This window comes from Choloepus didactylus, chromosome 17 (assembly GCF_015220235.1).
Source record: "Choloepus didactylus isolate mChoDid1 chromosome 17, mChoDid1.pri, whole genome shotgun sequence".
NCBI lineage: Eukaryota > Metazoa > Chordata > Mammalia > Pilosa > Megalonychidae > Choloepus > Choloepus didactylus.
Genome location: NC_051323.1, coordinates 5,311,928 through 5,338,856, shown reverse-complemented (window position 1 = coordinate 5,338,856; position 26,929 = coordinate 5,311,928). Strand labels below are relative to the sequence as shown.

Here is a 26,929-nt window from a genome sequence, read left to right as displayed (position 1 = left end):
AGCAAACCAGAGCTTTCTGAAACTGTAGGAAAGGAAATTCATGATTCATGTATTTATTCAAATGTTTATTGCGCACGCACCATGTGCCAGGCCCAGTTCACTGTACTAGCAATTCAGCAGGACACAAAACAATCGGAGATCTCACCCTGGTGGAGCTTACATTCTTATGAAGACAGACAATAAGCAAATAAGCATGTAACTATATACCATGTCATATAATAACTGTCTTGGTTTGTCAGAGTTTCTATGACAAATATCACACACTGGTTGGCTTAACAATAAACACTAATTTATTGTCTCACTGTTTCAGGTTAAACAGTCCAAAATCAAGGTGTCGGCAAGCCGTGTTTTTGCCTCAAAGTCGACAGTGTTCTGGTGCTAGTTTACCTCAATCCTTGGGGTTCCTTGGCTTGTGTTTCTGCCTCCCATCACGTGGTGATGTCTCCTTGTGTCTGCTCTCCTGGTTTCTACTGACTTCTGGCATCTTCCTGTGGCCTTCTCTTTATAAGACCTCCAGAAATACGGATTAAGGCCCACCCTGATTCAGTCTGGCCACATCTAAAGAGGACCTCAGAAGATCTTATTCACAAATGAGTCCACACTTTAATATAAGACATTTCCTAAGGATCCTATTGCCAAATGGGTTCACATCCACAGGAATGCAGATTAAGATGATTAAGAATATGTCTTTTGTTGGGGTATATGACTCAACCTTCTATAATGACTTTATCAGTGAAAATATCTTTCAAATGTAAAGGCAACTTTCAGTTTCAACTCAGACATAGAAAGCACTTGAAGTTAACATTTCAACCCTTAAGACAAGAAAAAGCTGAACAAACTGAAAATTAACTTTCCAGAGCTATCACAGAACTGAGGTCACCAGGAAATCTGCCACCCTGAAATCTGGAGTGCGAAGTAAATACAGAGAATCATGGCTGAGATCTGTTGATCTGGAATGGAAACTGCTGTTGCCATAAACTAGTAGAAATGCTTTAAGAATAGTTTTGATGAACTGCTGGAGGCTGAGAGTAGACTAATTAGAGATTAAGAAACTCCTGAAGATCTGATCATATTAACTCCAATTTCCATACTGCCTAAAAGAAGCAAAGCCATGCCACATCACTAATTACCTTAGTCTCTATACAAAATGCCCACTTTTCAATGTCAAAAATTTGAAGCCTACAAAATAGCAGTTTGGGACCCTCCCTCACATTCAGATTCCCACAACTGTTCCTGCATCTCACAGCAGACACTTTCCCATTCAAGAGCAGTCAAGTATTTGAGAACTGACGGACCCACAGCAGCAGATGTGTGGAACACGGACACCCAAGTGTGGGTCACTAAGACCTAACCCCCAACTGCAGCTGGTAATAGCCACATAATATGGGCTGTCTTGATTTTGGCTCAACATTAGTGTTTTAAGATTCTACCTTTTTGTTGAGCCTGTTGTTATTAGAGAATACTTACGGCTATGTACATTACTGTTGGTTGTGGATACCACAGTATGTATCTCCTGCTGATGAGCATTTGGTTAATTTTCAGCATGGAAATTCTACGACTCTAAGTGCTGTGACCACAACAGAATATGTCTATAGTGAACACATGTCCACAATTCTCTCGGGCATAGCTGCGTGCAGGGTAACAGAAAATGCATGTATACAGCCTTGGGAGATTCTGCCCAACAGTTTTCCAACATGGTTCTACCAATATAAACTCCATTATCCTTGCATGAATGATCTCATCACCCATACCTAACCAAAACTTGGTACTGCTTTTTTTAATTGTAGCCATACCGATATGTTCATATTTTAATTGAGCAATTCATTTTCATCCTTTCTGTAGTGTTTATTCATTTTTTAGCCCATTTTTCTAGTGATGTTCAGAATTATTTTTTCTTTTGTCAGAATTATATATTTTCTGGTTTGATGTCCTTTACTGTCATACGTAATACATGTAACATCTTCTACTGAGTGGTTTTCTACACTCTTTGTCTTAATGGTGTGTTTTTAATATATCTTAAAGTGGTGTAGCTTCTAATGTAACTTAATGTGATACACATTATAATTGTTCTTTATAATTAATGTTTTATTGTATAGAAAGTGTAAATGGACCACTCTTTATTAATTAAAACTTTTTTGGTTTTGTAATGAGAACTGAAGTTAAGAATGTAAGGAATTAAGAAGAGATTGATTACAAGAGGCTGATGACTTAATAGAAAGATAATTCAAAAACAATTCTCCCAACAAATCACAGGATGTACAACATTGGAAAATTTAACACAGAGACAAGTGGGATGCTGATAGAAGACTAGGAGAGATCATTTGTTGGAATAATAATTAACAGAAGTGATAATACACAAGCATATTCTACCTTGATGAAAGACATCAACCCACAGACACAGGAACTCAGTGCACCATGTGCACCATCAATATTTAGGAAACTGTAATGAGACACACCATGGTTTGAAAAATCAAAGAGATTGAGAAAACCTTAACAGAACCCAGAAGCCAAAGATGCAGGAAAATTGTGATGTCATTAGCATCAATAAAATAAGCTAGAATTCAAAATGGTGTCATTTTAAAAGTATGCAAAGAATCTCACAATCTAGTATTCTGTTCTCAGCAGCAATACTGCTCCCAAATAAAGACGTCTTCAGAAATTCATAAACAGAAACTTTTCCAGATTAGCAGTCTTAGAAAGAAAAAAGTACTAGAGTGGTTTCTTTGGTTCAAAAGCAAATGATCTCTGAGTGAATACTGGAAATGTAGGAAAGATAAGACCCCTGGAAGGGTAATATCAGATAAATATAAATGAATATTGTTTTATGAAGCATTAATAGAAATGTCCTATAGAAATTATCACATATGTAGAATTAAAATGCATGATAATTGTGATGGTTAGGTTCATGTGTCAACTTGGCCAGGTGATAGTACCCAGCTGTAGGGTCAAGCAAGCACTGGCCTAACAATTGCTGCGAGGACGTTTGTGGCTGGTTAATAAACAACAGGCTGGTTTATTAGATCATCAGTCAATTGACTGCAGCTGTGACTGATGACTCACCTAAGGGCATGTCTTCCACAATGAGAGAATGCAATTGGCTGGATTTAATCCAATTAATCAGTTGAAGACTTATAAGCGAGACAGATAGAGGACCTTCACTTCTTTGGCTGCCCAGTGAAGCGTTTCCTGAGGAGTTCTTTGAAGTTGCCGGTTCGTTTCCTGAGGAGTTCATTGAACACGTTCATCGACGATCCCAGTTCATTTCCTGAGGAGTTCGTCAAAGTTGCCGGTTCATTTCCTGAGGAGTTCATCGGACATCTTCCTTGGAGTTGACAGTTTGCTGACTGCCCTACAGACTTTGGACTCATGAATACCCACAGTTGCTTGAGTCACTTTTATAAAGTTTATAGTCATAGATACCTCTCATTGATTGTTTCCCTAGAGAACCCTAACTAATACAACTTGGTACCGGGAGTGGTTCTTGAGAAACAGAATCTTAAAATGGGCTTTTATAATTTGTTTTCTACTCTGATTAGATTTAAAGGCACTAATGACTCTATTTCCCATAATCGAGAGGGCACTGACAGTCCATGGCATGAACTGGCAAAGGAGATACGCAAAACAGCACAGTTTGATTCTCCTAATCATACTCTTGTACGAAGCAAGGCTCTAGGTGACAGTGTTTTTGACACCTTCACAGAGTTTTGCAGAATTAAGAGGTATAATGATGTTGGCTGGCCGCTCTTAGATTCGTTGGATAAAGTTGTAAGAGAAAGGGACACGCTCAAGGCTTCCAATTTGAAACTTAAGAGCCGTATGACAAATGTAAAGGTTTCTATGTGTGCCCTGAAAGAAAATCTTATATCCTGTGCCCACAGACTTGAGGTTTCTGAAAACCAGATTCAGACTCTCATGTAAACTTAAATCTCAACCTTTCAGGGTGTCTGCTGTTAAAGGCATTGATTGGAAAAGAATGGGAACCCGAAACTTGGGATGGGGACATATGGATTGATAATAATGGCAGTGAGGACATTGGAACCCTGGATTCTGCTGAGCCATTATTAGATTTACCTGTTGAGGGCTGTCCTGAGGAAATAGCTTCCCCACCTCCAGTCTGCCCTAAGGAGCCTGCCATCAAACCCGCACCTAAAGAGATTAACCCTTCAGTGCCTGCTGAACCTGTAATCACCTCCCCTGAGGAAGCAGCCCTCACTCCTCTATCTGGAGAGATTAATCCTGTTTTAAGAGATGCAAATGCAACAGAATGTCCTGAGGTAAATGGCTTGAGGGATAATTCTAACTCTTTTCATGACTCATCCCCACCACCAATCTTTGCTTCAAGACCTATTATTAGACTAAAGTCCCAACAGGCCCCGAAGGGTGAGGTACAAAGTGTGACCCAAGAAGAAGTACACTATACTCCAAAGGAACTGTATGAGTTTTCCAACTTACACAGACAGAAACCAGGGAAATATGTGTAGGAATGGATATTTAGGGTGTGGGATAATGGTGGAAGGAATATAAGGTTGGATCAGGCTGAATTTACTGATATGGGCCCACTAAGCAGAGATTCTGCATTCAATGTTGTAGCTTGAGGGGTTAGAAAGGGCGTTAACAATCTGTTTGGGTGGTTGGCTGAAACATGGATCAAAAGGTGGCCGGCATTACTGGAGGTTGAAATGCCAGAACTGCCCTGGTACAATGTGGAGGAGGGGATTCAAAGGCTTAGAGAGATTGGAATGTCAGAGTGGATTTATCATGGAAGACCTGCTCACACAGCCCTGGAATGTCCAGAGGACACACCTTTTACCAGGACTGTGAGGAATAAATTTGTGAGACTAGCTCCATCATCCCTGAAGAGCTCTGCAGTTGCCCTTCTCTGCAGGTCAGATATTACTGTAGGAACTGCTGTCACTGAGCTGGAATCCTCAAACACAATGGGGATAATCGGGTCCCAAGTTGGAAAACCCAAGTGGCTGCAGTTAATTGCCACAGACAAGGTAGACGTGGCTACCATAATGGAAAACAGGCTCAAAGCAGCAATCAAACTAATATGACTCGCAGAGACTTATGGCGTTGGCTAATAGATCATGGAGTACCAAGTAGTAAAATAGATGGGCAACAGACTAAATTCTTGTTTGAACTACATAGGCAGAAGAATTCTAGGTCAAGTGAACAAAAGTCTCCCTTGAATTACAAAAACAGAGAGTCATGGCCCCTTAATCAATTCCCAGACTTGAGACAGTTTATAGATCCAGAGCCCCTTGAATGAAGGGAAGGCCAGGTACCCTTGGGGAAGGACCCTGTTATACAGCCAAAAATTTATACTGTTAATCTTCCTCCCAGCCTTCCCCAGGGGGACCTACGGCCTTTTACCAGGGTAACTGTGCATTGGGGAAAAGGAAATGATCAGATAGTTCATGGATTATTAGACACTGGTACAGAAGTGACATAATTCCCAGAGACCCAAAATGTCACTCAGGTCCACCAGTCAGAGTTGCGGCTTATGGAGGTCAGGTGATCGATGGAGTTTTAGCTCAGGTCTGTCTCACAGTGGGTCCAGTGGATCCCCGGACCCATTCTGTGGTTATTTCCCCAGTGTCGGAATGCATAATTGGAACAGACATACTCAGCAACTGGCAGAATCCTCACAATGGTTCCCTGACTCGTGGAGTGAGGGCTATTATGGTGGGAAAGGCCAAGTGGAAGCCACTAGAACTGCCCCTGCCTAGCAAAATAGTAGAACAGAAGCAATACTGGATTCTGGAGGGATTGCAGAGATTAATGCCACTCTTAAAGACCTGAAGGATGCAGGAGTGGTGATTCCCACCACATCCCCATTCAACTCTCCTATTTGGCCTGTGCAGAAAGCAGATGGGTCTTGGAGGATGACTGTGGATTATCATAAGCTTAACCAGGTGGTGACTCCAATTGCAGCTGCTGTTCCAGATGTGGTATCATTGCTTGAGCAAATCAACACATCTCCTGGTACCTGGTATGCAGCTACCGATCTGGCAAATGCTTTTTTCTCAATTGCTGTCAGTAAGGACCACCAGAAACAGTTTGCATTCAGCTGGCAAGGCCAGCAGTTTACATTCACTGTGCTACCTCAGGGTTATATTTCCAGCCCTATGTCATCATATTGTCCGCAGGGATCTTGATCACTTCTCCCTCCCACAAGACATCATACTGGTCCATTATATTGATGATACCATGTTGACTGGACCTAGTGAGAAAGAAGTAGCAACTACTCTAGATTTGTTGGTAAGGTATCTGCGTGGCAGAGGATGGGAGATATATCCAACAAAAATACAGGGGCCTTCCACCTCAGTAAAATTTCTAGGTGTCCAGTGGTGTGGGGCCTGTCAAGATATCCCTTCTAAGGGGAAGGATAAGCTGTTGCATCTGGCCCCTCCTACGACCAAAAAAGAAGCACAACGCTTAGTTGGCCTCTTTGGATTTTGGAGACAACACATTCTTCATTTAGATGTGCTATTCTGGCCCATTTACCAAGTAACCAGAAAAGCTTCTAGTTTTGAGTGGGGACTGGAACAAGACAAGGCTCTGAGACAGGTCTAGGCTGCTGTGCAAGCTGCTCTGCTGCTTGGACAATATGATCCAGCTGACCCAATGGTGCTGGAAGTGTCAATGGCAAAAAGAGATGCTGTTTGGAGCCTTTGGCAGGCTCCTACAGGAGAATCACAATGCAGGCCCTTAGGATTTTGGAGTAAAGCTTTATCATCCTCTGCAGATAACTACTCTCCACTTGAGAAACAGCTGTTGGCCTGCTACTGGGCCTTAGTAGAGACAGAACGCTTAACCATGGGCCACCAAGTTACCATGAGACCTGAGTTACCTATCATGAGCTAGGTGTTGTCTGACCCACAAAGCCATAAAGTTGGGCATGCACAGAAGCATTCCATCATAAAATGGAAATGGTATATATGAGACAGAGCTCGAGCAGGTCCTGAAGGTACAAGTTACATGAGGAAGTGGCCCAAATGCCCACAGCCCTCACTGCTTCCACCTTACCTTCTCTTTCCCAGCCCACAGCTATGGCATCTTGGGGAGTTCCTTACAATCAGTTGACTGAGGAAGAGAAAACTCGGGCCTGGTTTAGATGGTTCTGCACGATATGCAGGCACCACCCGAAAGTGGACAGCTGCAGCACTGCAGCCCCTTTCTGGGGTGTCCTTGAAGGACAGTGGTGAAGGGAAATCCTCCCAGGGGGCAGAACTTTGAGCAATGTACCCGGCTGTTCACTTTGCTTGGAAGGAGAACTGGCTAGAGGTGAGTTTGTGTACTGATTCATGGGCTGTTGCTAATGGTTTGGCTGGATGGTCAGGGACTTGGAAGGAACATGTTTGGAAAATTGGTGACGAAGTCTGGGGAAGGGGTATGTGGATAGACCTTTCTGAGTGGGCAAAAAACATGAAGATATTTGTGTCCCATGTGAATGCTCACCAGAGGGTGACTTCAGCAGAAGAAGATTTTAATAACCAAGTGGATAAGATGACCCATTTGGTGGATACCAATCAGCCTCTTTCCTCAGCAACTCCTGTCATTGCCCAATGGGCCCATGAACAAAATGGTCATGGTGGTAGGGATGGAGGTTATGCATGGGCTCAGCAACATGGACTTCCACTCACCAAGGCTGACCTGGCCACAGTCACTGCTGAGTGTCCAATCTGCCAGCAGCGGAGACCCACACTCAGTCCCTGATATGGTGCCGTTCCCCTTACACTGGACCACTTCCATCATGGAAGGGGTAGCGATTTGTTCTTATTGGAATAGACACATACACTGGATATGGGTTTGCCTTCCCCACACGAAATGCTTCTGCCAAAACTACCATCCGTGGACCTACAGAATGCGTTATCCACCGTCACGGTATTCCACACAGCATTGCTTCAGACCAAGGAACCCACTTCACAGCAAATGAAGTGAGGGAATGGGCACATGCTCATGGAATTCTGTAGTCTTACCATGTTCCCCATCCAGAGGCAGCTGGGTTGATAGAATGGTGGAATGGCCTGTTGAAGACTCAGTTACGGCGCCAACTAGGTGGCAATACCTTGCAGGGCTGGGGCAGTGTTCTCCGGGAGGCTGTGTATGCTCTGAATCAGCATCCACTCTATGGTGCTGTTTCTCCCATAGCCAGGATTCATGGGTCCAGGAATCAAGGGGTGGAAAGAGGAGAGGCACCACTTACTATCACTCCTAGTGATCCACTAGGGAAATTTTTGCTTCCTGTCCCTGCAAGCTTAAGCTCTGCTGGTCTACAAGTCTTTGTTTCAAAAGGAGGAGTGCTTCCACCAGGAAACACAACAATAATCCCAGTGAACTAGAAGTTAAGACTGCCATCTGGGCACTTTGGTCTTCTTATGCCTCTGAATCAACGGGCTAGGAAGGGGATTACTGTAGTGGCTGGGGTGATTGATCCTGACTATCAAGGGGAAATAGCACTGCAACTACACAATGGAGGTAAAGAAGAGTTTTCCTGGCATACAGGAGATCCTCTAGGGTGACTCTTAGTCCTCCCATGCCCTGTGATTAAAGTCAATGGAAAACTACAACAACCCAATCCAGGCAGGACTACCAATGGCCAAGAAACTTCAGGAATGAAGGTTTGGGTCACCCCACCAGGCAAAGAACCACGGCCAGCTGAAGTGCTTGCTGAGGGTCAAGGGAACATGGAATAGGTAGTGGAAGGAAGTAGTGATAAATATGAACTACGGCCACGTGACCAGTTATAGAAACAAGGACTATGATGGCATGAATATTTCCTCCTTGTTTTGTTATGAGTATGTTTGTATTTGTCTGTAAAGCAAATATCTTTGCTTTCTTGTCTTATCCCCTTATCATATGGCATAAGCTGTACTGTTCATTTTGCTGTATTTAAGCTAAAGGAAATCAATTTTAAGAGCTAATGTCACCCAAAGACTTGCACCCTATTCTGGGGAGATTTAGTGTGTTTCCAGTTGCACGCTACACAGCGGAGTATTGTTAGGCAAAGTATATGTCTGTTATTGTTATCTACTTAGAGATAAAGTATGGTTTTAGGTGACAGGTATAACTGCTAAGTTGACAAGGGTGGACTGTGATGGTTAGGTTCATGTGTCAACTTGGCAAGGTGATAGTACCCAGCTGTCTGGTCAAGCAAGCAATGGCCTAACAATTGCTGCGAGGACGTTTGTGGCTGGTTAATAAACCAACAGGCTGGTTTATTAAATTATCAGTCAATTGGCTGCAGCTGTGACTGATGACTCACTGAAGGGCATGTCTTCCATAATGAGAGAATGCAATTGGCTGGATTTAATCCAATTAATCAGTTGAAGACTTGTAAGAGAGACAGACAGAGGACCTTCACTTCTTCTTCGGCTGCCCAGTGAAGCCTTTCCTGAGGAGTTCGTCGAAGTTGCCAGTTCGTTTCCTGAGGAATTCATCGAACACATTCATCGACGATCCCAGTTCATTTCCTGAGGAGTTCATCAAAGTTGCCGGTTCGTTTCCTGAGGAGTTCATCGGACATCTTCCTTGGAGTTGACAGTTTGCCGACTGCCCTACAGAATTTGGACTCACGCATACCCACAGTTGCGTGAGTCACTTTCATAAATTTTATAGTCATAAATACCTCTCATTGATTCTGTTTAGAGAACCCTAACTAACACAATAATAATAATGTAAAAGGCAGGAAGGAAAAAGAACAGATTAATCGTGTTCTAAGATACTAACATTTGTCAGGAGGTCATAAAAGTAATTATATATGTTAGATTAAATCAAGGATGCATAATTTAATCATCACTGCAACTACATGGAGAACTGCGTGTTTCCTCTGGATTATGGGCTGATTAGGTTACCGACTCTCTTAATCCATAAAAGGGAATCAGAGGAAGACGTCAGTGCATTTTCCCACAGGAGTCAGGCTTTCTGCATCTCAGGACTGCAATGGAAACGGACAAATCAGCCACCCTGGGGGTTCCTGCCTCGACAGTTTTCCAAGCCAGCCTTTTCTGGGGAAGCCCCAAAACAGTATGATGTCCCAGACTTCACAGAGGAAAGGAGAGCATCATCTAACTTTGGCCAAGCGGAAGCCTGGTTTAAGCTCTGCACTCCCTGTAAGAATGACCAGCTGCATATTCCCAAGGCCTGTTACTAAAATTAATTCCCATCCTGGAAATGTGGTCAGATGCAGGCAATAGGAGGAGAACTTGGAGAAGTTGGAATTCCCAAATGCCTTAGAATTAATTGTACTAGTGGTCTCACTGAGACCCTGGGCTATGCTGTTGACAGAAATCTTCACATCAGCCCTGAGCCCACCCCTGGAATTCTGCATATTGCGTAGACCTAGATCTTCAGGGCCCCTCAAGCCCCTCAGCAGACTACAGGTAACTTATGATGATGTCAGGGAGAGACTGGCTGAGGCCTTAAAGGCAGACAGGCTGGCCTGGGAGGAAGCACAAATGAAAGGCCCAGAGGAAAAATCCTGAAAATTAGGTGAAAAAAAGAAGGTCATGATGAAGAAACTGAGATCGACTCTTGGAAAGCTCAGCAAGAAACAGCCCTGATTTACAATAACATGTCTGTGATTATGTCCATCATGTTTACTCGCTCTGAACTATGAACTTCATGTTATACCCAAATTCTTGTTCACTAAACTCTCTGAGACACACAAAGCGTGAAGAGTACTTTAATTTGGGAGTATAATAAGGTTGGCATTCATGAGGTACGAAAGGAGGTCTTTATTTTTCAATGTACATTCTAACTTTAAAATTTCCATTTACCAGGATCTTAATTCATTTTTTAAGCTTTTAAAAAGTTTATTAAAATATTATGTTAGCAAGTAACCCATGCTCACTGTGACAAGAGAAATAATATAGATTGTTATAAGGGGGAAAAAAAAGGAAACTCCTGAAGACCCCACACTTTTGAGGGTTTTATTTCCAGAAAACCACCTCTCCCCCAGGTTCTCACCATAAAGTATCAAATGGAGATTCCTTCAGATTTCTGGCAAGGGGAGGCGAGAAGTAAGCATTTTGAATTATGCCCAGGGAATTCTCATAACAAAGGTCTACTCTCTTGGGGAAGGGCATTTACCCAACTCCTGTCCCCTCTAGCCTTTTTGTTTCACCTAAGGGTGAAGGGGGAGGTTAAGAAACACGAAGATCACAGACCAGAGACACAGGCCCAAGTAAAAGACTGAGATTTAATTGTAAGATTATAAATCACTTCCCCTCTCCCACACCTTACCGCTGCGCTAACAGGGCTCCAGTATAACAACAGTGGGTTATAGCTGAAAGCATTGCAAGGTGCAGCAGACTGTATATAAAGAGGAGTTCTTAGGGAAGTCCAAAGACAACAGGGGAGACAAAAATGAGGACACTAGAGGAATTTGAAGTTGCTGGCACCTACAGCTACAGCAAAAATTAAACAAAACCCAACGCCTAGCCCTGATTAACATAAAACCTAAATACTAAAAATACTAAAGACCTATGTACCTCAGTTCCTTATTATCTTATACATCATGTCAGCTGTCAACAAAAAATTACAAGGCACACTAAAAAACAAAAAAAATCACAATCTTAAGAGACACTGCAATGGAAGTGAAGAATGTCTTTGATGGACTCATTACTAGACTGGAAATGGCCAAGGAAAGAAACAGTGAATTTGAAGACAAGTCAATAGAAACTTTTCAAAATTAATGACAATGCCAAACTACAAACTGTATAAACTCAGATAATATCAAGCAGGTCAAATACCAAAAATAACACCTGGGCATTTCATATGCAAACTGCAGAAAACCAAAGACAAACAAAAAATCTTGAAAGAATCCTAGGGGTGGAGGGGTGGTGGTGGTGAACTTACCAACAGAGAAATAAGGATAAGAAATACAATAGACTTCTCGTCAGAAACCATGAAAGCAAGAAGAGAGTGAAGTGAAATATTTCAGGGTTTGTAAAACAAAAGTCACCAACCTAGAATTATACATCCAACAAAATTAACCTTTAAGAGTGAAGGAGAAATAAAGATTTCATCAAACAAAAACTTAAAGAATCCATCACAGCAGAGCTACCCTGCAAGAAACGTTTTAAAAAAAAATTCTTCAAGAAGGAAAATGATGTGTCAGAAACTTGGATCCACATAAAGAAAGGAAGGGTGTTAAAGAAGGAATAAATGAAGGTAAAATAAAACTCTTAAGAGTATTTTTCTTTTTATGCTTAACTGAATTAAAGGATAACTGCTTCAAGTAATAATATTAGCAACATATTTGGGTGTTTATTGCATAGGGTTAAAAAATGAATAACAGCCATGTAATTTAGGAAGAAGGTATCTGCACTACACAGGAAGCACTATAGCATTATTTGGAGGTGTATTTAGATTAGTTATAAATGTATATTGCAAACTTCAGGTCAATCACTAAAAAATTGTAAAAATAAGTATATATGTTAAGAGAGGAAATAAAATGGAACCATAAAATACTCTACTAAAACCAGAGGATGCCAAAAATAAATAAATGAATGAATGAATGAATAAATAAATAAATAAATAGGGGGATAAAGGAAGGAACAATTGAAGTAAATAGAAAACAATTACAAACATGATAGGTATTACTCCAACTACATCAATAATAACTTTAAGTGTTAATGGTCTACTTGTGATTGTGAAAACCTTATGACTGACACTCTCTTTATCCCATGTATGGGCAGATAAGTAATAACATAAAGACAAAATATATATATATATAATGGGGGTGGGTGTTAAGGGGGTGGGATGTTTTGGGTGCTCTTTTTAATTTTTTTCTTTATTTTGGAGTAATGAAAATGTTCTAAAATTGATTGTGGCAAGGTATACCCAACTATATGATGATACCATGAGCCACTGATTGTATACTTTGGATGGATTATATGGTGTGTGAATATATCTCAAAATTGCATTTAAAAAATGTTAATGATCTAAACTCATCAGTTAAAACATAGAGACTGTTAGAGCATTTAAAAAAAAAAAAAAGCAAGACCCAACTTCATGTAGTCTACAAGAAACCTACTTGGAAAATAAAGATCCAGGTTAAAGGTAAAAGGATAGAGAAAGATATACCATGCTAACACTTACAAAAGAAAGCTGAAGTAGCTGTATTTCAGACAAAGCAGACTTCAGAACAAGGAAATTTATCTGGGATAAAGAGGGTCATTACGTACTGATACACAATTCTCCAAGAAGATGTCACAATTCTTAATTTGAATGGACATAAGAGAGTGTTAAAATACATGAGGCAAAAAGAGCAACAGCAAGAGGAAACAGACTAATTCATTATTATAGTTGGAGACTTCAACAATTCTCTCAGTCATCAAGATCCCACAGGCAGAAAATCCATAAGGATATAGTTGACCTGAATAGCACTATATATAAACTTGCTCTAACTGACATTACAGAATACTTTGTCCAACAAGAGCAGAATATTCTCCTCAAGCTCAAATGGAACATTCACCAAGATACACCACATTCTGGGCCATAATACGCATCGTAACAAATTTAAAAGAATAGAAATCATAACAAGTATGGTCTCAGACAACAATCAAATTTAATGAGAAATCAATAACAAAGATTGCTGGAAATTTTCCAGTTACTTAAAAGACTAAATAACACACTTCTAAATAACATGGGGCTCGAAGACTCAAATGAAATCTTAAAAATTTTTGAATCTAATGAAAATGAAAACCCAACTTATCAAAATGTGTGGAATGCAGCCAAAGCAGCGCTTAAGAAGCAAATTTATAGCATTAAATGCATGTATTAGAAAACTCTAAAATCAATAATATAAGCTTCCACCATAGGAACTTCAGACCATCAATGTCAGCCTAAAGCAAACAGAAGGAAAGAAATAATAAAAATTAGAGCAGAAATCAATACCTGAAAACAGAAAAATAACAGAGAAAAATCAGTGAAACCAAAAGTTGGTTCTTTAAAAAGAACAATATAAATCATAAATCTCTAGCCAGACTAGCCAAGAAAAAAAGAGAAGACATTACCAATATCAGAAATGAAAAAAGGGTTATCACAACCAATCCTATGGACATTAAAAGGATATTAAGGAATAGTGTGATCAACTCTCTGCCCACAAATTTCATAACTTAGATGACATGGACCAATTCAGAAAAGATTACAAAAACTCACACAAAGAGAAACACATAATCTGAAAAAGTCTGTATCTATTAAAGAGACTGAATCAATAATAACTTTCCCCAAATAAAAGCATGAGACCCAGATTGCTTCATGTCAATTCTACCAAATATTTAAGGAAGAAATGGTAGCAATTCTCTACAGTATCTTCAAAAAATAGAAGCAGAGGGAGTACTTCTTAACTCATTCTGTGAAGCCAGCATTACCCTAATGCCAAAACCTCTAAAGACATTACGAGAAAGTAAAAGTACAGACCAAGATGTCTAATGAACATAGATATGAAAATCCTCAACGAGTGGTTAAAAGGGGAAATTTTAAGTTGTATATATGTAATTAGAATAAAAATTATAAGAAAAAAATTAAAATCCTCAACAAGTTATTAAATCAAATTAAAAATGTGTAAAAAGAATTACAAGCCACAATCAAGTGGGATTTATTCTAGATATACAAGGCTGGTTCAAATTTCAAAAATGAACCAAGGTAATCAACTACACCAATAAAGAACACTAAAAAAGAAAAAGCATATGATACATCGAGGCAGAAAAGGCATTTTACAAAATCTAACAGCCATTCATGATAAAAACTCTCAACAAACTTGAATACAGGGGAACTTCCTCAACTTAATAAAGAACATCTACACACACAAAAAAAATACCCCTATTACTAACATCATAATTAATGGTGAGAAACTGGAAGGTTTCTCTTTGAGGATGGGAAATAGGAAAGGATATTCTCTCTCACCACTCCTATTCAGCATTGTACTACAAGTCCTACATAGAAAAAGGATATTCTCTCCCACCACTCCTATTTAACATTGTAGAAGTCCTACACAATGCAACAAGAAGAGAGATGGAAACAAAAGGTATATGTTTTGTAAAGGAAGAAATAAAACTGTCATTGTTTGCTGATGATGTGATTATCTATGTAAGAAATTCCAAAAAATCAACAACAAAAAACTCCTGTAATTAATAGGTACATATAGCAAAGTCATAGGATACAAAATTAATATTAAAAAGCAAATTGTTTTCTGATACACCAGCAATGCAGCAATGAACAACAAAGCTCCTAGAGATAATAAACAAATTTAGGAAAGTGGTAGGGTACAAGACTGTGACGGTTTGAAACTGTTACGGACCCCAGAAGAGCCAAGATCTTTCAATCCAATCTTGTTGGGTGGAACCTTTTAACTAAAAGTTTCCATATGGGTGAGATCTTTGATTGAATTATTTCCATGGAGATGTGACCTCACCTATTCAGGGTGGGTCTTAATTAGATCACTGGAGTTCTTTAAGAGAGCTCATGGAGAGAAGGAGCTCAGGGAAGCTGGGAGAGACATTTGGAGAGAAGCTAAAATATGTAATCCAGAATTTGCTCCTGGTAGAAGCTAAGAGCCAGCACAGACCCAGATGCTTGGAGATACAAACAGAAAGATGTTTGGAGATGCTAAACTAAGAGATGAAGCCCAGTGTTTACCTCAGAGAAGCCCCCAGATTCTTAGAGAGAAATGCCCTGGGAGAACAAGCAAGGATGAACAGGAGCTGAGAGAGAGAGAGAGAGAGAGAGAGAGAGAGAGAGAGAGAGAGAGAGAGAGAGAGAGAGAGAGAGATAGAGGGAGAGAGAGAGGGAGGGAGAGGGAGAGAAGTCAGGAGAATCAGAAACCCAGAGACATTTTGGAGAAAGACATTTTGAAACCAGAACCTGGGAGCAAAGGACCAGCAGATGCCATACACATGCCTTCTCAACTGACAGAGGTGTTCCCGGATGTCATCGGCCTTTCTTCAGTGAAGGTATCCTCTTGTTGATGCCTAAGTTTGGACACTCATGGCCTTAGAACTGTAAATTTGTAAACTGATAACCCCTCTGTTCTAGTTTGCCAATGCTGCCTTTTTGCAAAACACCAGAAATGGATCCGCTTTTATAAAGGGGGTTTATTTGGTTACACAGTCATAGTTTTAAGGCCATAAAGTGTCCAAGGTAACACATCAACAATTGGGTATGTTCACTGGAGGATGGCCAATGGCGTCCAGAAAACTTCTGTTAGCTGGGAAGGCATGTGGCTGGCATCTGCTTCAAGTTCTGGTTTCAAAATGGCTTTCTCCCAGGATGTTTCTCTCTAGACCACAGCTCTTCTTCAAAACGTCGCTCTTGGGGTGTCCTCTCTTAGCTTCTGTGGAGTAAGAGTCTGCTTTCAACGGCCATCTTCAAACTGTCTCTCATCTGCAGCTACTCTCTCAGCTTCCATGCATTCTTCAAAGTGTCCCTCTTGGCTGTAGCAAGCTTGCTCCTTCTGTCTGAGCTTATGTAAAGGCCCATGCTGAATGGGCAGGGCCACACCTCCATGGAAATTATCCAATCAGAGTTATCACCTACAGTTGTGTGGGTCACATCTCCATGGAAAGACTCAATCAAAGAATTACAATCTAATCACTACTAATATGTCTGCCCGCATAAAATTGCATCAAAGATAATGGCGTTTGGGGGATGTAATACATCCAAACTGGCACATAAATGGACAAAAAAAGCTCATGAAAAGATGCTCAACATCCTTAACTGTTAGGGAAATGCAAATCAAAATCATGAGATATCCAGAACGCCTAGTATTTTAATACTAACCAGAATGGTTACCATTTAAAAAAAGCAAAACAGAAAATAGTGTTAGAGAAGATGTGGAAATACAGGAACACTTGTGTTGTGGTGGGGATGTAAAATGGTGTATCCATTGTGGAAAAGTCTGGCAGTTCCACAGAACGTTAAGTATAGAATTGCCACATCACCCAGCTAATCCCATTGCTATGGTTATTCCCCAAAGAATTGTAAGCAAGGACTTGAACAGATATTGGCACACAGATGTTCACAGCAGTATTCACAACTGCCAAAAGATGGAAGTAACCCAAGTGTTCATCAACTGACAATTGGATAAGCAATCGTGTAGTATATTCCATACAATGGAATACTAGGCAGCTGTGAAAAGGAACAAAGTTCTGGTACATGTGACAATATGGATGAACCTTGAAGACATCATGTTGAGTGAAATAAGCCTGACACAAAAGCACAAATATTGTATAATCTCACTGATATGAAATAATTAAGAGTAATAAGCAAATTTATAGAGAAATACTATAATAAAGGTTACAAGGGGCTGGTATGGGGGTAGGGAATGGGGAGTTAATGCTTAATTGGTACACAGTTCCTGTTTGGGGTGATGGAAAAGTTTTGGTAAGGGATGGTGGTGATGGTAGCACAACATGTGAATGTAATTAACACCACTGAATTATGTATTTGAATGTGGTTAAAGGGGGAAATTTTAAGTTGTACATAAGTTACTAGAATAAAGCTTAAAAAAAAAACCCACAGGACTGTACAACACAATGAACCCTAATTTTTCCATGGACTACAGTTATTAATATAATCATTATCATATTGCTTCATCAATTGCAAAGTGTTAACAGAAAAAACTGCTTGTAGGGGGGATATATGGGAACCTTGTTTTTTCTGCATTTTTCTGTATACCTATAATTTCTCTAATTAAAAAAGTAATAACCATAAAGGAAAAGAATGATACTTTCAACTATATTGAAATTAAGACTTTATTCCTTATAAAATACCATATAGAGATTTAAAAGGTCACAAATCAGGAAAAGATATTTATAACCATATAAATGGCCAAGGATTCATATCCAGAATATACAGAGACTTCTTATGAATCAATGCTGGTTTTTTGCCTTGTTTTGTTTTAACTGAATTCCAAACATTATATATGAACATCTGCAGGACACTTTAAGTCTCTGGATAATGTTTTCTACCAAAGATTTATATTTGCTTGTGGCAAACATCTGGCCTAAGGGCACTGGCAACTGGTTCATCCTAATTAATCCAACTAGAGAATGAGAGGATTTGAAATTGAGCGTCACTCTTTGGGAATGCTGGTCCATTTCCAGCTCACTGTTACTGCTTCGGTGTATCCTTTCAGAATCTTAACCAAAAAACCCTGGCGATTTACCAAATCCCTTAATGTTAGCGTGCTCCAAACTCCAATTGTTATACCCCAACCACAAGATCTGCGCCCCCCCTTCCCAGTCATTTTCCTTACAACATTGACTTTTTATAAGACTCATCAAGTTCTCTTATGGAATGTCCCTCATTCTGGATTTGTCTGATTGTTTCTTGTGGTGGTGTTTAACTTTTCCCTCTATCTCCTGTATTTTCTATAAACTAGAAGTTGGGTCTAAAAGCTTGATTATATTCAGGTCAAACAGCTGTAGCAAGAATACCTTATAGGCAATCTGTATACTTCATATTGTATTCCACAAAGAGGCGCACGACTGGTTATCTCATTATCAATGATGCTACTAAGTTTGGTCACTGGGTTGACAGAATGACAGCCAGATATCCATGCTGTTACATTTTCCCTTTGCTACTAATAAGTAATCTGAGGTGACTGGCACCATGTGAATGTCCAGGTCCTCATTAACCTTAGACATTTTAGCCTCTATGGGTACTTTCCTGAATCAGCTATTTTATACAGGTTTGCAAAATGGATATTTTTCTAATTCTATCATTTCTTCATTTGTTAGCTGGCAGTCTCTGTAAAAATCTGTTCCTCATCAACAGGGGCTATTTGTTTACCTGAACATACAGTTTCTACTGAAAAGGCAGGATAAGTGCTTAATGCTTTTCCTTTAAATACCAATTTTTAAAATAAGGAACTGGTATAATTGTAACTTCCCAGAGTGGGTGCTGTTCTAGATTAAAAAGACTTAAACATACAATCAAATACAAACTATGATCCTTCACTGGATCCCTATTTTAAAAATAAAATAAAATAAAAGACATATTTGGGACACTTGGGGAAACCTAAATAAGGATTGGATAATGGACAATATTAAGGGACTTCTGTTAGGTATGTTGGAGAATTTCTATCTTTTCTGGAGATGCAACCTGAAGTATTGTAGAGTGAAATGCTATGACATTTGTAATGTGTTTCAAAATAATTCAGCCCCCAAACAATATACACATACATATATAACAAATAATGGCATAACATTACCAACAGTTGAATTTAGGTGATAGGTATATAGGTTTTCATAATAACATTCCTTGCAATTTTCTGAAGTTTCTAAATGTTTCTAGTTTTTCTTAATGTTTCAAATTTTTCATAATAAAATTTAAAAAAAAATAAAGTACTTGGCAGTTCATAGGTGTTCCATTTCAAAAAGAAATTAAGCTCTTTATGACAAAGCAGACACACACTGAAATCAAAAGCCACATACTTGGAGAAATAAGCATACTCAACACACTAGTAATCCAGAAAAAGCCAGATACCATTTCATACCCATCAAATTGGCAAAAATAAAAAATTCAGCCAACAGCAGTTAGGTAAGATACGAGGACTAGGAAGTTCATGCTACTAGTAGATATATCCATCAGTACAACTGTTTTGGAGACTGTCTTAGTTTGCTAATGCTGCAGAATGCAAAACACCAGAAATGGATAGGCTGTTATAAAACGGGGGTTTATTTTGCTACACAGTTACAGTCTTAAGGCCACAAAGCGTCCAAGGTAACACCTCAGCAATCGGGTACCTTCACTGGAGGATGGCCAATGGCATCCGGAAAACCTCTGTTAGCTAGGAAGGCAGCTGGCGTCTGCTCCAAAGCTCTGGCCTCAAAACGGCTTTCTCCCAGGACATTCCTCTCCAGCAAGCTTGCTCCTCCTCAAAACATCACTCCCAGCTGCACTCAGTTAGTTCCCTCTCTCTGAGTCAGCTCATTTATATAGCTCCACTGATCAAGGCCCACCCTGAATGGGCAGGGCCATGTCTCCATGGGATCATCGCATCAAAATCATTACCCACAGCTGGGTGGGGCACATTCCAAGCAAATCCCAACCAGCATCAACGTCTGTCCCACAAAACTACAAAGATAATGGCATTTAGGGGACACAATACATTCAAACCGGCACAGAGACCAAGCTGGGAGTATCTTTTACAGTTAAAGAAATCATTTCCTAAGATCCAATAATTTCACTATGTATCAGATTGCTCATTATGATGTTTTTGTAGTACAAAAGAAGCAGATGAGCTAAACGTCCATCAATGAATAAACTGTCCTAAATTTATAAAATGGCATTCTAGGGTTAAAATACTGAAATAGATCTACATCTATCAATATGAATAAACCTTAAACATAAAATAAGCAATTGTAAATTTTCAAAAATGTACACAACACTACAAGGCAGGAAGGTGTCATATCAAATTAGGGAGTGATTGTTACTCTTTGGGAAAATGTTAGGGAAGAGATAGGAGAAGCATATGTATGAATATACTCATTTGCTGAGGCTGCTGTAACAAATCATCACAAACTGGGTGACTTAGTATCCCTGGGCTGAAATCAATGTGTCAGCAGGGCTGTGCTTCCATCAGGGGACCTAGGGGAGAACTCGTTCCTTGACTCTTCCGGCATCTGGGGGTTGCAGACATTCCTTGGGTTGTAGACGCATCACTCCAACTGTCAGAGCCAACATGTTCCACTCTCTGCTTTGTCTTCACAGGGCTTTCTTCTCTGTACCAAATCTTCTTCTGTATTCCTCTTATAAGGATATATGTGAATGCATTTGAGACCCAACTGGATAATTCAGGATAATCTCCCTATCTCAAAATCCTTAATTTAATCATATCCGCAAAGACTTTTTTTTTCCCCAAAAAAGGTAACATTTACAGGTTCCAGAGATCAGAACCTGATATTCTGGGGGCCATTTTTCAGCCTACCACAATGGGTATCTGTTATCTTCTGTTCTTCAATTATGTAATTTAAAAAATTAAATAAATTTTTAATTTTTGAGAAATAAAAGGTTCGAAAAATATACAATAATCAAATTCTTAAAAAAGAAAGCATAAATATCATATAAAATAAATTTAAAGGCAAAGAAAATTAAAAAGGAAAAAAAGAAAATACTTCACATTGGCAAAAATTCAACAATCCACCAAGAATATAGTCTTTAAAGCTTTATTTATGGTTACGACTCAAAGAATATAAAGTAAAAACCTAGAAAAATAAAAGGAAAAATTGACAAATTGGTTTATAGTGTAGGAGATTTTAACATATCTCTGAGATCAAAAACTCAAGTAAATAAAAATAAATAAGGATACAGAGCAACAGTCATAAATTTTACCCAACTTACACAATTTAATACCCCAATAATAAACATTTATCAAGCCTGTACTGTATTCCAGGCCCAGCACTAACCACTTTCCAGGCATTATGAAACTGAATCCTTACAGTGATTTAGCTAAGATATTATTATTATTCCACTGTTAATTAACAGACAAGGAAACTGAAACAGAGATTAAGTGACTTGCTAGAAGTCATTGAAGTTAAAGCTGGGATTCAAACCCAAGCTGTCTGATTCAGAGCCCAGGTTCTTATTAACAATGCACTTTCCATCTACCCAAACATTTGTATTTAAGGGTAAAAATGTTTATCTAAAAAGTCTTTTGACTTCATCCCACAGGCTTTGATACATAGTGTTCTCATTTTTATTTATTTCAGACAGTCTGTCATAGTTTTGACTGTTTTCTTTAATGCAATTTTGGGGAGGTAAACTTTAATTTTATTTTTAAAAGAACTATTTAAGGGAAAAATGCAACTGATTCTAGAAAAACTTTTAAAAATAATTTTTGAATAGATAATACGTTCTAATGGCCTAAAATCAAAAGATACAGAAAGGTACCGAGTGAAAATTGAGTTTCACTCCTACTTTTACCCCCAATTACCTAGTTGCTCTCCTTGGAGGCAATCTCTATAACTAGCATTTTTGTGTATCCTTCAAGACAATCTAAAATATACAGGAAACTAGCAGCTCAAAGCCACAGACAAAGGTGAACTTAGACCAAAATTTACATATTCAGATCACTGTTAGCTGAGTAAATGGAAGATGGTCTATTATGCTAGACATCAAAGGCCTAAGGGTTTCCTCTACTTCTATTCATCAAGCAAGTGCTTAACGGGCACCTTCCAAGGAGTGAGCACTGTGAGGGCCCAGTGGGTGATAAAGAATAAACAAAAACATGACCCTTGCTCTCAAGAAACGAACAATTTTGCTGAGGAGACAAATCAGATGAGAAACTATTCTCCTGGGATAACCTTTTCTCTAGTGTCTTCTCTTGATCTCTTGAATGTTTTCCAAAACTGAGCTCCTTGGCTCCTTTCTCCTCCACCATCACCAGCCCAACACACCTGCCCATTACCTGAATTCTCTGCCTTTCCTTTCACCACGAGGACGAAGAGGTCTGATTGGAAGCGGGATTAAACAGAAACCTAAGAATAATCCTTTTACTCTTACCTACATCTAGTAAGTCACCATATTCTGACTAGATCTCCTAAATGTTTCTAAAACTCATCCTTTCCTCTCTATCCCATTGCCTCTCTTAGTTATGACTCACACCATCTCTCACCTGGGCCACTAACTGGCCTCCCTACCCAAGTCTCTTCTCTCCAATTCATGCTCCAAACCCGTTTTCAATGCTCCCCAGCCTTGGCAGGCACAACACACAGGTCCTTGCTAATCTGGCCTCAACCCAACTCTCTTACCACTCCCATCAATCTTCCTCCCTCCCATTCAGAGATAATAGCTCATTCTCCAACGATTCTGAACTTTTTTCTGGTTCCTCCAACCTATGCTCCACACTTCCACCCCTTGTACATGCAGTTCATTTTGCTAGGAATACCTCCTCTTTCCTACTCTTATCCTCATCCATCCTCATCTGACCAGACACAGACACCAACCCTGACCGGAACCCCTCCCCCACTCTGGACAGTTGATTACTCCCTCCACTGTGACATCACAGACTTGTACATACTTATACTATTGCTCTCATCTCCCTGTAGTGTAAGTATTTGTTCACATGTCATTCTTCCCTGGTAAACTTGGTCTTTGAAGTCTATCCAGTCATTATTTTTGTGAACCTAATGCCCAACCCAATGGACACCAAACTATCTTAATAAATGTGTAAGAACTAAGTGAAGGAGGCTTTTCTATCTTTCTCCCCATCTCTTTCCTTCTCATTTGCTTCCCCTTTCTGATGGCATCCTGCAACCATGTCTAAGGACCTAAGTTATGATTTCATGGGAGGTGACTATCCTACCCAAAGGCTAAATCAGTGAAGTTCTAAATAAAGACCTTACAACTTTCCAACAGAATCTCAAGCCCAGGAGCTGTGTCCCACTGCCTCCCATCCCACCACATTACAAGGTTTCTAAATGGATTACCTGGCTCCCTCACCTGGCCCAGCCTAGTCTTGCTTGGACCCTTTAAGAGAGAACAGATTTCCCAGCTAAGATATGGCTGCCAAAGTGTCTCCAAGATGCCCCAGGGAAAAAGCTTTCAGTCTGTAGAGGCCCCTTACATAGCAAATGTTGCCCTAGAGAATTCCTTTCAAACACTGTTCATCTTGGGACTACCTGACCTTAAGCCTTACTTAACCTTAATCTGATACTCATTCAACACTTAAACATTTATTTAGCATCTACTGTATGCTGTGTACAATACCAGCAGTCTTAGAACACAACCTATAGGGTATCTTACTTGCCTGACCTGATGGGTCACCATGACCTAAATGGCGCTGTGCTTGACCGCCATGATGGTGTGGCATGGTTGCACCCAGCCTCTCTTAATCTGGGCGAGGATCAGGACCCACATGCCACCCTCTTCCCCAAAGGAAAGCTCACTGGAAATGTATCCTAACTCAACAGTTGCCCAGCTGAAAGGAGAGCATTTAGATGATTCATTCCTTCTTTCTCTCTAATCCCCTTTCCCTGTCTGCCACCATTAATGCTTTTTTAAATTTCCTTTATGTAGCTACTTTTATAAAGTTGAATATTTGATTTGTCTTCTTCCCTCTTTAAAAAAAAATGCCAAATGTACTTGTCTTCTTATTCACATATAGCTCCCAACACTTTATCTGAGGGGCAGCAGCTCTACACAGAAAAAAGTATTTCCCATCCCTGCTTTACTGGCACCTTCTGAAACTGACAAATTCAATACTGAGTAAGTTTGGCAGGTGACAGACCACCTTCCTTAGTTGCAAGTCACCAGGTGTAGAGAGAGAGTCTAGGGCTTGGTAGAAGCTGAACATCAAACACACAGAAACCCTTCTGACAAACTAGAACAAGAAATAATCAGAACTGAAAGGCTACCTCGGAGTACTGAGAGGGGAAACTTGAAGAAAATCTTGGGTAGTGTAACTCCAGCACCAAATAAAGTAGACCATCTAATACGAAAAAACCTATTAAGCAGTCAAGAACCAATTCACAGACAAGAGGTATGTGGAAAACCTGAGAGTGCAGAGTTAAATCATTTCCGATCACCCCAGTATGGGGGGGGAGGGTCACTTCAATCTCTGAACAGCCATCTATGCAGTACCCAACCCAGACTGTTCTTGAAATGATTACCTTACTTGTTAGATAATAATTTCCTTGGCTGCTTATTTCATCTTTATAATCCCCCTCTGGGAGGCAGCATAAATGGCACAAGAGTTATAAGTACGGGCTGTAGAATAAAATCTACCAAGTTATAACTCTGGTTCTGCCATTTACAAACTGTGGACTTTGGGCAAATTCTTAAATGTTCTGTGCCTCAATTCCACACCCATAAAGTGGGGATAATAATACTTACTTCATAGTGTCGATAGTCCACATAAAGTGCTTAGCATAATGCCTAGATCAATGCATTTTAGCTAGTGGTTGGTAGCTGTGGTTAATTCTTTATACTCTACAAATCAGCAAAATCAGCCCCACATGGGAGCTTGTCAGAACTACGAGGCTCCACCCAAGTCCTGCTGAATCAGAATCTGAATTTTGACAAGACCCCCACTGATTAGGACACACATTAAAGTGTGCAAAGCCTTGCTCTGCAATACCCAGTATGGACTTCTCCGTATGGAAAAAAACTAAAATCTTTTACTCACTAAGTGACCTTTACCTGTTTTGGCAGGCATATTTTTTAAACCAATCTCATGCATCCATTCTGCTCTTACCTGGTGTTAACTTCTCAGGCAGGCACCCACTAGAAAAGTACACTGACATAGCATAATAGGAATTAAATTCATAATTTTAAGTGTTACAACAGTTACACACACACACAAAGACACACGTGCTGGAGATCACTTTAAACAGTAATGACACTGTTTCCCCAGAATCTTATCTCATTTCATTAATGGCAAAGCTAAGGTCAACAATGAAAGGTAATAAATAACCTTTTCCTACCATCAAAAACACGCTTCTACAATAACAAACGCCTTAGAACACATTCACGCTACAAAATGCCCAGCTATATGATAGTCTAATGCTCTACTATTCGCAAAGCGATGTCACACACACTCTCATTTAAGCTCCCCAATATTTATTTCAGCAGGAAGTAAAACTGAATAATTTGCCCGAGGGATCTAGTATTTGGGTGCTTACAGTCCAAGTGCCTACGGCGCTAGGCACTTCACAACCTTTAACCTTCAATCCCTCTGAAGCGATAGGTCCATCATCCCTACTAGACGGATGGGTAGACCAAGGCACAGACAAGTTAACCTTCCCGACATCCCAGGGCATTGCTAACCGCCTCCCGCGGCGGCTCGGTTAAAACGCAGATCCAGAATTTGAAGCCGAGCCCACAGCGCTCTTGAGGAGCGTTTCTGAGTCCTGTCCCTGATGTAACAGATGTCTGGGTTCGGCATCAGCTTGCAAGAAAGGGGAAAGCGGAACCCGAGACTCCCTCTCCATCCAGCGCAGGATAGGCGCACGGGGCCCGGCGGCAGGTGCCCGGATCTTCCGGGGGCGCGAGCAGCTTCTCCCGGAAAAACGCTCCGGGCGGGTCCGCAAAGCTGTGATCAGAGGCGCGAGGGCGGGACCTGCGCCAGAGAAAGCTTCCGGGCGGGACGTACCAACGCGCGCAGGGGAAGGGGCTTGCAGAGGCCGGGGCCGCGTCGCCCTCTCGGCGCCTAGGGCGAGGCAGAAATTCGCAGTCATCTCTCGGCTCCCGGGTCAAGGGTCGACGCGCTGGGGCTCTCTCCCCACAGCCCGTCTCCTCAGAGACTCTTCCTCCCGGCCCCTGTCGAGTGGGAGGCCCCGGAAATGGGGGCAGGACGGTATCTGACCGGCCGAGGGAGAGAGTAACCCGAGGCTCACCGATTCCTGTACGCCCCCCACGAACCCACCCGCTCGTGTGCCATCACCCCGCCCCTTACCAGCTCTTTCGGCGGCTTCTCCTGGGTTTTCCCAAACAGCCCCATGGTGAACTGAACTCGGCTTGCCCCTTCCGGCTTTCCGTTCCCTGCGCCGGGCAGGTCCCGGGCAGCCGCCTGGGCGGGGCCGGCCGAGAGGAGGGAGCCCAGGCTCCGGCAGAGGGAGCGGCGGCGACGGTAGGCGCGCGTGCGCTGAGCGCATGCGCAGAAGTGGGTCGGAGAGACGCGCTGCATGGCGCAGGTTTTGGGAGGGGGGCTGCGGCCTGAGAGGAAGGCCTGCGCGGCCGGAGATCCACAGGTGTTTCTGCTGGGAGATGGGAACCTATTGATAGTGACTACGCTTGGTGCTTACAAGCCCCTGACCCTTCGCTTAATCCTGTCGTTGCGGCGGAGTCTGTATCTCCTCCCAGACACGTACATTTGCACCTGCTTTCCGAGCAGCCAGGCCTTTGGGTCCCGCGGGCACCTAAGTGCATCAAGCCGAAAATGACCACCTTTTCCTTCTGCCAAACCTGCTCCTGC

The 26,929-nt window shown here is 40.9% G+C and overlaps 1 protein-coding gene across 1 annotated transcript in view; it reads right to left on the bottom strand.

The window, feature by feature from the left end:
- Window positions 1-26,567, bottom strand: part of CHMP3 (charged multivesicular body protein 3) — a 72,448-nt gene extending 45,881 nt beyond the window's left edge. Inside the window, exon 1 of the mRNA XM_037806455.1 lies at window positions 26,411-26,567. Within this exon, the coding sequence (XP_037662383.1) occupies window positions 26,411-26,455 (45 nt within the window). The 5' untranslated portion in view covers window positions 26,456-26,567. The remainder of the gene's footprint in view (window positions 1-26,410) is intronic.
- Between the last annotated feature and the right edge of the window lie 362 nt (window positions 26,568-26,929).